This window comes from Sinohyriopsis cumingii, unplaced genomic scaffold (genome assembly GCF_028554795.1).
Source record: "Sinohyriopsis cumingii isolate HCF-2022 unplaced genomic scaffold, ASM2855479v2 utg002078l, whole genome shotgun sequence".
NCBI classification, from domain to species: domain Eukaryota; kingdom Metazoa; phylum Mollusca; class Bivalvia; order Unionida; family Unionidae; genus Sinohyriopsis; species Sinohyriopsis cumingii.
Window position 1 is genome coordinate 742,002 of NW_028316125.1, and position 12,763 is coordinate 754,764.

Consider the following 12,763-nt stretch of genomic DNA (forward strand, 5'->3'; position numbering starts at 1 on the left):
GTAACAGTTTCTAGAAAACAGCAAGAAATTTTGGTCACATGAATTTTTGTTATGCAAGATGAGTGGTAATTTAAACATTGTTGGGACTGCACTTCATCTACATGGCCAAACTAGCAAAGCAGTAGAATACTCACTTTGCATCTTTATAGTCCTGGGTTTGATGCCCAGTTATATTATATGCAAGGGTACCTGGTTACTCATGCCAGGTTAGAGGTCTCCATCACTTCCAGGACCACATAATGCCAACATCTGTGCTGTGAAGAGTGTTTCATATAAGATAGATCTTGTACAAAGAAGCTATCATTTTATCCTGTTCAGTGCCTTACTGGCCTGAATACATGGAAATTCAGATAAATGAATGACATTATATGGATTCTTCTGAACACTGACAAACAGAATTGAAAAAAAAAGAAATAAAAGAAAAAGAAAGCAAGGGTTCTATATAATATCATCTCTACGACATGCACAATCTTTAACACAGAATCTTAATATTGACACTGCCACTAGAAAAGTTTTATTTACATCTTAAAATTTGCAAAAGCAAACAAGATAAATAAACTGAATTGAGATTACTGATGGCTTGGCTTTAAATAGGATTAGATGGAGGGTTGATCTTAATTTACATGGAATTGTTTGGAGGGCTGAAGTGATCATAATTTACATAGGATTGCTTGGAGGGTTGAAGTGATCTTAATTTAAATAGGTTTGCTTGGAGGGTTGAAGTGATCTTAATTTACATAGGATTGCTTGGAGGGTTGAAGTGATCTTAATTTACATAGGATTGCTTGGAGGGTTGAAGTGATCTTAATTTAAATAGGATTGCTTGGAGGGTTGAAGTGATCTTAATTTAAATAGGATTGCTTGGAGGGTTGAAGTGATCTTAATTTAAATAGGATTGCTTGGAGGGTTGAAGTGATCTTAATTTAAATAGGATTGCTTGGAGGGTTGAAGTGATCTTAATTTACATAGGATTGCTTGGAGGGTTGAAGTGATCTTAATTTAAATAGGATTGCTTGGAGGGTTGAAGTGATCTTAATTTAAAAAGGATTGCTTGGAGGGTTGAAGTGATCTTAATTTAAATAGGATTGCTTGGAGGGTTGAAGTGATCTTAACATAAATAGGATTGCTTGGAAGGTTGAAGTGATCTTAATTTACATAGGATTGTTTGAAGTGATCTTAATTTACATAGGATTGCTTGGAGGGTTGAAGTGATCTTAATTTACATAGGATTGCTTGGAGGGTTGAAGTGATCTTAATTTACATAGGATTGCTTGGAGGGTTGAAGTGATCTTAATTTACATAGGATTGCTTGGTGGGTTGAAGTCATCTTAATTTAAACAGGATTGCTTGGAGGGTTGAAGTGATCTTAATTTAAATAGGATTGCTTGGAGGGTTGAAGTGATCTTAATTTAAATAGGATTGTTTGGAGGGTTGAAGTAATCTTAATTTAAACAGGATTGCTTGGGGGGTTGAAGTGATCTTAATTTAAATAGGATTGCTTGGAGGGTTGAAGTGATCTTAATTTACATAGGATTGCTTGGTGGGTTGAAGTCATCTTAATTTAAACAGGATTGCTTGGAGGGTTGAAGTGATCTTAATTTAAATAGGATTGCTTGGAGGGTTGAAGTGATCTTAATTTAAATAGGATTGTTTGGAGGGTTGAAGTAATCTTAATTTAAACAGGATTGCTTGGGGGGTTGAAGTGATCTTAATTTAAATAGGATTGCTTGGAGGGTTGAAGTGATCTTAATTTACATAGGATTGCTTGGAGGGTTGAAGTGATCTTAACTTAAATAGGATTGCTTGGAAGGTTGAAGTGATCTTAATTTACATAGGATTGGTTGAAGTGATCTTAATTTACATAGGATCAGATGTAAGAACTTGCTTACAGAGATATTGTTATTCATCTTCCATTTTATTACTGGAACCAAACAGCTATATATAATCTTTAGTATAATTTTCTAAATGTCCTGTTTCTTATTTGTCACTAGAGAATGTACATAAATATTTGAAACATTATTTGAGAAAGTAATAAGGTCTCCTTTGAAAGAACTTTCTGCTATTGTTTGAAGTATTAACATCAGTGGTAACAAAATACAGGGAAGATAATTATTATCTGGGCTTATCATTTATCTAAAGCTGAGTTGCCTCCCTTGAAACAAAATGGATATAAATGGCCAGTGGATCTATACTTTGTTACTACTTTTAGTCAGATCATAAAGTTTGTTACTATTTTTTGTAAAACAAAAATATTAAGTAAAAGAGAATGGACAGTATGCCATAAGCACAAAGGGATCAAAAACCTCCAAGCCAAAAAAATGATGACCCTTCAAAGTTAATGCTGGCAAAGAAATGTTGATTTGAAAGTGTCAGTGCCATGTTTAATAATGATGGAGATTCCTCGTTATAACTCAGTCCAGGTGAGCCATATTGTTATATGTGAGACCACTTCATAATGGGTACATTATACATAGTGTAGCAATTTTCCCCTGCACCTTAAGTTGGCTGTTTTGATAGGTATCCCCATATTGACAATGTGATGGTCCAGTTAAGAATAGACTTGTTGGGTAACATGATATATCATGTGGTACAAGTATATATAAAAGCTGAAGCTGGATTCTGTTGTGTATCATCCTTAGAGAAAGAAGAACAGAGAAGCAGTAAATCAAGAACATAATTGTGAGGTAATTATTGTAATAAATAAGTTACAGGTGAAGTGCATGAAGAAGGCTTTTCCATACTATAGCAGTATTATTGACAATAAAGGGAATCACTGTTTTTTATCTTCTTCGCATAGGCAAGCGCAAGGACTTGAGAATATTTATCGGGTGCTGGTACCAATCTCTTAGTAAAAACAGAGTATGAATAGCAAGGGGGAAAGGTTTGCTATCCAAGCTGTAAATATTTCATAAGCAAGCCCTTTACACTTCAAAATAGTATTACTATTGCATAATGCCATGGCATCTATACTAACTGTATGAAAGGGATCATGTCACAATAGTATCACCATTGCACAATACCAAGGCATCCATAACTGTATAAAAGGGATCATGTCATAATAGTATTACTATTGCATAATGCCATGGCATAAATACCAACTGTATAAAAGGGATCATGTCACAGTAGTATTACTATTGCATTATGGCATGGCATCCATACCAACTGTATAAAAGGGATAATGTCACACTGGGGGTGCCATATATGGAGGAACTGCTGAATGATGTATATTGGAATACTAAAAAAAACTATGATAAGAAGTGTTAATGTAACAACCTTTCTTGTAAGGGTTTTATACTTTTATCATAGCAATTTACTTTCCAATATTAAAAGTTATGGATTTATAAATGAAGAAAAGCCCACTCATAAAATCCTACTTATTTTCTCCAAAACAGGAAAAAATAAAAATAACGTGTTTTGTACATGTTTTCCATAACCACTCAGAAACCAAAGGCATGCTACATCAAAGGCAGGAATCACTTTACATGACTTTAAGTAGTAAAGTGTGTGTGAATATATTATCCAGTTCACTAACAGTTAAAACCAAACTGAATAAAATAGATTCCTCTAGGTATAATATCCACTGCCAATCTTGAATACCACAAGCACAATTTCACAAATCAAATACTGTTTATGTTAATCATTTTGGCACTTAAATCTCTCAATAAATCCAATTCTTTCTTTTTGTTCACTATTACTTAATCTAAATAACCTGGTATTTTTCCCATCCATTAAGTAATACTTGATTATATATGTTTCTTTAAAATTTATATTTGTTACAGCTTTTTGCCACTAGGTTTTGTTATAATGATCATTATGTAAGTTTTAAGTTCGAACAGCAAGTTGAGGGAGTAAACTATTAACAATGACACCTGATGATAATAAGTATGATGGTGAAAATAATAATAATAATAATAATAATAATAATAATAATGATGATAATGATGATGATACAATAATACTATTATTAATAATATTAATAATAACACAGTAATAATAATAATACAGTAATAATAATAATAATAATAATAATAAATAGCAATTATGACAATAATGCAACAATCGTCATCAATATTATTATTATTATTATTATTATAATTCAGGAATGAATAAAATTCAAAGTGAAACTGAAACTTCTTGTAACTAATGCTATGAACTTTAAAATGGATGTTATCTGTAAGTTTTAATTATTATGAATAAGAACTACTATATTCAGAGTGAACTGTATATAGTTACCACATCACATGTACATAATACTCTATAAACCAGAATCAGCAACCTTAGAAATTGCAAGGAAATGAAATTATTTTGATAAACATCAAATTACAACAATTATAAAAATGTAATGTTTATGTATATGCAGTGCACTAATTGGACTTTTGCCCTCAGATCCCTCCTATTAAATCATCATGGCAGGTGGTAAAGCATATGTTATTTTCACATTTACAGTGGATTCAGGCACAAGTAGTCTTGTGAGGGGTTTTCAAATACATATTTAAGTTCTATATGAACAAAGATAATAAAAGTTGAAAACTTTGCAAGAAACCACTTAAATCTTTTGACTAACACCACTAGTCCCCAAACACTGATACTTAAACCTCTCTATCTGCCAATGCACTCAAGAAAACAAACCTGTGACTCTGCATTGGGTAGATGATCACAGACAATGTCAAGTAGGTTCCGCCCTTCATGGCTATTCACATTTCCCCTGTGGTCACTTTTTTGGGCAAGATCAAGGTCATTGCTAAGGTTACCAAGATTAAGATGAGGAACATCTGACACTGCAGTAACTGTCCCTGACATTTCAGAGAGTGTATCCTCACTTCCAAAACCGCTGTCAAGCACTTCCCTTTCCACGGACTGATGCTTTCTCTGGCACCCTTCATCCAAAGACATACTTCTTCCTCCAATATTTTCTGACCTTTGACTTCTGCAAGAAGCCTGCTGTGAGCCCTGTGAAGATCCTATATCCTTCGCTCCAGAATCTTGGTTGGTGTCCGAGTCTCTGCTCTGTTTATCATAGTTAGCAGATGATACCCTCTTTGGTCTGATAATGCCAGCAGATGATATCCTCTTGGGTTTGATGATGCCAGCAGATGACATTTTTTGGGGTCTCATTTTGGCATCATCTTGATTGGAATGAGAAGAAATCTCCCCACAGTGCTCCCAACTTTGGATACATCTTTGTCTGTACTGCATCAGCAGGTCTGAATACCCTCCATCCCTCACTGAATCAACAGCAACATTGGAAGTACTACCTCTGTCACTGTTGAGGTCCTTGGATAAACCTAAGTTTAATTTGTCAATGAATGGAGATTCTGCTCTGGGAGAAATTTTACATTTAGATTCTTCATTCTTTGTATTTTCCTCTATTAGTGTTACAACCTCTAAACCTTCATCAAGTTCCTTCTCCTTAGACAAATTCTTCTGAATACTAGTTTGAAGAAGTTCAAGCTCAGATTCTAATGTGTCAAAATTTATATCAGTATCACCTCGAACCCCTATCAGTATCTCATCTCCCGTATCACTCTCCCAGAATATTGATGGTTTGGATTCTTCACTCTTATCATTCTGAAGCTGGAATTTTACCTTTGGCCTAGAAACAGTATAATCAAAATCTTCACTTTTTACACTGTCTTTATGAGAAAAAAAGAGAAATTCCTGCTCTTTCTCATGAGAAGATTTCATAGAATTATTTAGCTTTACTCTAGAAGTGTTCTGACGGTTTGGACTGGGTGATCTACTTCGATTCTCAGCACAAATTACATTATGTACAGCATCCCCATGAAGTACAGTTTGAACCTGAAGTGGACGCAGGTCAGCACTGACCTGTGATTGGCTGTAGCGTGAACAGTGTTGAACCTTGGCTCTCTCTAAATTTTGCATAAGAGAATCATTTTCACCTTGAGACACTTTTGAAGTAAATATACTTGTTTTTTTACCTTTTGTTTCTGAAGAGTCAGATATTTTGTTCTCAGAGTTACCTCCCTTGTTGCTGGAACCATTGTTCATCCCTTTCTCAACAGCCGAGTCCTCAGTTCTTTTTCCATCTTTGGGTTTTTTGTTATCTTTATCATCATCATTATCATCATCTTTATCCCAGTGCTCATTTTCTTTACATGCATCCTCTTTACAAGATACATTCCCCTTTTTTATCATAGGTTTCTTTTTCTTTTCATCTAAATCCATGATATTAAGATCATCTTTTTTGGCATCATATCCTTTTAATTGTGTAGTGTTGTCATCAGAATAGTTTTTCTGACTCAACTTTAGCTGCTGCTCCGCAATCTTTGCATTTTTCATCTGTTTGATTTCTTTATTATGTGCATCCTCCACAAATCGAACAGACTTGTACGGACTTTTACTGCGATTACTAGTGCCTTCCACAGAAGATGGTCTGTCAATGGGATCCATTTCAGCACTGCTGTTTTTCTCAGCAATGAATTCATCCTCATTATTTTTCTTCACTGGTGAACCATTCTGCAAATGCCCTGTCAATTCTGCATCAATTTTCTCTGACTTTGAGTTAATTTCTGTGACAAACATCCTTGGTGTTGGAGTTATTTCCCTTGAATTCGGCTGAACTATGTCTGCTGAGCCATTGGGTATATCTGTATATAAAAAGTTAAAAATTTTATGTAAATAGTGGGAATGCAAACTGCCGATAAAAATCAGTATGCAAATTTGGACCCTTTTCATGTATTATTTATTAATCTTGCATAAAGAAACTTTCTTAAGTGCCGACTTCAAATGGAATTAACTAACTAAATCAAATAATTTATATCTTTTGCATTTTTGGTGAAGACTGATAATGTTCAATGAGTTTCAAATCTTGTCATCGGAAAAAGTGAAAAAGTTATGCAAAATTTATTATGAGACTAAAATTGCAACATTTATATTTAAACATATCCAAATTAGCACAATAGAAGTGCATTCCGATGCCTCACATCACATGATGCTATGACATCACTTAGATGCTTTAATCTTACATGATGCCATGACATCACTTAGATGCTTTAATCTTACACAATGCCATCAGAATCAGGGGTGTTATTATATCTATATAATAAGCAAACATTATATAAACATGATGAACACAATTAAATTCTTACTATGTGCAACCCTAGAGTAAAACTTGAATCACACAAAATGACAACCTTCTACCCTCAAGTTAATACTTATTTTGGGATGATATATGACCTGAATTCATCCAGTCAAATGGAAGCAATTGACACAAAAAATGTATAGAAATACACATACAATAATTATTGAAAGCAATGGGTGCCATGACCAAATAAAATATTAATTTCAAGTCAATTTAATCTTCAATAAGTGCTGCCACATTTTATCACAAATTGGCATCACTGTTGGAAAATATATTGGATTTGAGGTCAGGCTGCTTTCTGTCAAATTTGGTCCAATTTTGTTGAGCAATTATTTATAAGTTGTTTAAAAACTCTTCTGTTTTGATGTCAGCAGCCTTAATTGATAATAAATTGGTATTATTTATATAAATTTGAAAGGCATTGATACCACAATGCTTTTTGGCAAATTTAATCCAATCCTGTTTTGTTTGTGAAGCACATGATTCCTCCCATGATAAGATCAAAGGACAGGTAAACTGAAAGTTGACTTTGATATCAATTTGGTCAAATTCTATTAAGTGTTGTTCAAGACAAGTAATTGTACATGTTGAGAAATGCACGGTGGTTTTCAAAAGAAGTAATAGTATAGGTTGAGAGATGCACAGTGGTTTTCAAGAGAAGTAATAGTACATTTTGAGACATGCACAGTGGTTTTCAAGAGAAGTAACGGTACATGTTGAGAGATGCACAGTGGTTTTCAAGAGAAGTAACAGTACATGTTGAGAGATGCACAGTGGTTTTCAAAAGAAGTAATAGTACATGTTGAGAGATGCACAGTGGTTTTCAAAAGAAGTAATAGTACATGTTGAGAGATGCACAGAAGTAATAGTACATGTTGAGAGATGCATAGTGGTTTTCAAGAGAAGTAAAGAAAGTAATAGTATAGGTTGAGAGATGCACAGTGGTTTTCAAGAGAAGTAACAGTACATGTTGAGAGATGCACAGTGGTTTTCAAGAGAAGTAACAGTACATGTTGAGAGATGCACAGTGGTTTTCAAGAGAAGTAACAGTACATGTTGAGAGATGCACAGTGGTTTTCAAGAGAAGTAACAGTACATGTTGAGAGATGCACAGTGGTTTTCAAAAGAAGTAATAGTACATGTTGAGAGATGCACAGTGGTTTTCAAAAGAAGTAATAGTACATGTTGAGAGATGCACAGAAGTAATAGTACATGTTGAGAGATGCACAGTGGTTTTCAAGAGAAGTAAAGAAAGTAATAGTATAGGTTGAGAGATGCACAGTGGTTTTCAAGAGAAGTAACAGTACATGTTGAGAGATGCACAGTGGTTTTCAAGAGAAGTAACAGTACATGTTGAGAGATGCACAGTGGTTTTCAAGAGAAGTAACAGTACATGTTGAGAGATGCACAGTGGTTTTCAAAAGAAGTAATAGTACATGTTGAGAGATGCACAGTGGTTTTCAAAAGAAGTAATAGTACATGTTGAGAGATGCACAGAAGTAATAGTACATGTTGAGAGATGCACAGTGGTTTTCAAGAGAAGTAACAGTACATGTTGAGAGATGCAGTGGTTTTCAAGAGAAGTAGCAATACATGTTGAGAAATACACAGTGGTTTTCAAGAGAATTAATATTATAGGTTGAGAGAGGAACAATGGTTTTCAAGAACAATACATGTTCAGAGATGTGCAATGCACTATGGTCAATACATAAAAGACACAGGACCCTGGTATAACATCAACCAGGCCAACTAAATAAAGTCTAGTCCAGTCTCATGTACAAAACCCTAACTCTATTTTACAATGAAAGCATCCATGATACTGATGTTGTTCTCAAAGTAGAGAAAGTTTTGGTAAAACAAATATCCAAAGGCTTTTACCAATTTTGATCACCACCCCAACTTCAGAATGTTAGTGAAGTTCCCAAGTGAAAAGATGGTCAAGGGGCTAATGTAAGCTGCATTTGTGTATTCTGTCATATACAGTTATACAAGGTAAGAAGTATCTTCATAGTTTCCAAATATACCGGCCCAGGTAGATGCCTGCACAGAGGAGGGTGGGATATCAATCTGTCTTTCATGACTAGTATGACTAGTAAGTATCTCTCTCTCTCTCCCTATATATATATATTACAAAACATACATATATACATACATACATACATACATACATACATACATACATACATACATGCACACAGACATACACACATACATACTTACATACATACATACAGGTAACTAAGTCATTTAGACAGTCAGTCATAGATAAATGCATACACGCATGCATACGCACAAACAAGTATATATATGCATAAATACATGCGTCATATGAAGAAAAAAACTACATATAGAATTACACTGTTATAAGTTTTTCATTTCATTTACGTTGCTATCTCGAACTTAATGTTAAGCACATACCACTATAGACATATTAACTTTTTGAAATATTATCATCATCAAGCAACTGTTAAAAGATCAGTGCCATGCTCAGCCAAATGATTGCAGATTTGCATAATTGCAGGTATTGAGATATTTCGTTTTGTCAATATGGTAGCTGACACAGTATTACTATTGTATTTTTATCACTTTTCTTTTCTATTTTATGATCTTGTATTATCCTGAATTTGTTTAATCTGATGTAATCTCTTTTGAAGAGGAAATAAAGTCAGTCAGTCAGTCAGTCAGTCAGTCATACATGCATACATACATACATACATGCACACAGACATACACACATACATACTTACATACATACAGATAGAAAGACAGACAAACATACATACATACATACAGATAGACAGACAGACATACATACATACACACATACATACATACATACATGCACAGACATACACACATACATACACACATACATACATACAGATAGACAGACAAACATGCATGCATACATACATACAGATAGACATACATACATACATACATACACAGGGATCGTCCTGGGCTTCGCCAATGTCGCAAATTGCGATTTTTTTTCCTTATTGGCGACAAAAATATCCCATCTGGCGATTTTTTTGGCGACATACTTTTTGGTTATTTAATTTGTACATACAATCAATGATTTGGACTGGATAAATTAAAAGGCAGAACGAAAGGAAGCCACAAACTTGACTAAGCAATGCATTGGAATCAATCTGTTACACAAACGATCCTTTGTTCTTATTGACAACCCCATCTTTACAGTGCATTGTTACATCATAATCTGCTTATGCTGACATCTGGGCTGAGTACTGTATGCTGCGATACAGTCAATCATGCTACCGCACTATACCTACAACTGACCGACTTCTCAAGACGCGAATAGAACAGATACAATTAATTGTATGGCTAATCCTTCTGGTTTTTTTTATACATATACCAATACAATAGTTTTGCTGAACCTTCATAGAAAACTGATAAGCTTTGAAGTACTGACTACTGTGTATAAATACAAAGCAAATGGAAAAAATCTAAATCACAATTACATCTGTCGCCAGTGCGGCATTTTACTCATTGATCTTTTCCTTTTGCCATCAGTCCTGATTTACGGCTGCAGAGACTTAAACTCCGCAACAAGAAATAGCAAAAAAGAACAGTTTTGCATAATTAATAATAATTATTTATTTCTCAAAATACAGGAGTGAAAGAATCCCTAAATTGGGTGTGAATTTATGCTTATATATACGGTCCAATATTGCCAGGTGTTGACTCGCGTAAGTTTCATTCGTGGGAATGGAGATCCTATTTTTCTTGTCGAGAAAATTTATACAGCATTCAGTGACCATTCTTGGGATTTAGGAAGCAATTCGCTACAAGCTTTATGAAGCTAGCCATGGGGGGGGGGGGCGGGCTGCTGAGAGACTACTGGTGTCACCTGTCAGCACTGAGGACTGTGAACGTGGATTCAGTAAGATGAACCTCATAAAAAATGACATCAGAAATAAGCTCTGCATCTCATCTCTCGAGAATTTAATGAGAATCAGCATGTACAGATGTGAAAAATTAGACACTGAAACTGCATTCAACAAGTGGGCAGCCCTAAAATCGCGACGGATCTTCATGTAACACTTTGTAACATTTTGTTAATGCTTGTTGTAATTAAAGTATTAACTAATCCATCTTTTGTAATTTTCATTGCCTGTTACATTAATAGACTAAATTAACACTTGGAAAAATGTACACTACTTTTTTTGGCGACACTTTTTGAAAATTGGCGACAAAATATTGAGGTTGGCGATTTTTTTGGCGACAGCTTTTTAAAAGCCAGGACCATCCCTGCATACATATATACATACATACATACATACATACATACATACATGCACACAGACATACACACACACATACATACATACATACATACATGCATACAGACATACACACATACATACATACATACATACATACATACATACATACAGATAGACAGACAGACAGATATATATATAGTTGAAGTGAATGATGATTTACTGAAAACAAGCAGTGTATTATGAAGCCAAAGTATGGTGGTGCTGGCTGTTAACCCAGATCCATTCACCTGAAACGGTCTGTTTTAAACAACAGATAGATCCAGAATGATGTCATCAGCAGCCATATTTGAGGTATGCTGGCAGATTTACCATTGAGTTTATATGGTGTTGGAAGTTGAAATAAATTCATTGAATCTCAAGATACTATTACAAAACATACATACATACATACATACATACATACATACATACATACATACGTACGAACGTATGCACATACATACACACATACATACATACATACATACATGCACACAGACATACACACATACATACATACATACATACATACATACAGATAGACAGACAGACAAACATGCATGCATACATACATACATACATACCTACATACATACATACATACAGATAGACAGACAGACAGATATATATATATAGTTGAAATGAATGATGATATACTGAAAACAAGCAGAGTATTATGAAGCCAAAGTATGGTGGTGCTGGCTGTTAACCCAGATCCATTCACCTGAAAAAGTCTGTTTTAAACAATAGATATATCCAGAATGATGTCATCAGCAGCCATATTTGAGGTATGCTGGCAGATTTACCACTGAGCTTATATGGTGTTTGGAAGTTGAAATAAATTCATTGAATCTCAAGATACTATTAAAAAACATACATACATACATACATACATACACACAGACATACACACACACATACATACTTACATACATACAGATAGACAGACAGACAGATATATATATAGTTGAAGTGAATGATGATTTACTGAAAACAAGCAGTGTATTATGAAGCCAAAGTATGGTGGTGCTGGCTGTTAACCCAGATCCATTCACTTGAAACAGTCTGTTTTTTCTGTTTTAAACAATAGATAGATCCAGAATGATGTCATCAGCAGCCATATTTGAGGTATGCTGGCAGATTTACCATTGAGTTTATATGGTGTTTGGAAGTTGAAATAAATTCATTGAATCTCAAGATACTATTACAAAATATACATACTTACATACTTACATACATACATACATACATACATATGTACGTACGTACATACATACATACACACATACATACATGCACACAGACATACACACATACATACATACATACATACATACATACAGATAGACAGACAGACAAACATACATACTTACAT

General features: G+C 34.3%; 1 protein-coding gene across 3 annotated transcripts in view; it reads right to left on the reverse strand.

The window, feature by feature from the left end:
- Positions 1–12,763, reverse strand: part of LOC149771180 (uncharacterized) — an 87,247-nt gene that overhangs the window by 21,964 nt on the left and 52,520 nt on the right. For all 3 annotated transcript variants that reach the window (XM_089948777.1, XM_089948776.1, XM_089948774.1), the window contains one exon: positions 4,630–6,608. In XM_089948777.1, coding sequence (XP_089804903.1) covers positions 4,630–6,608 — 1,979 coding nt within the window. The remainder of the gene's footprint in view (positions 1–4,629; positions 6,609–12,763) is intronic.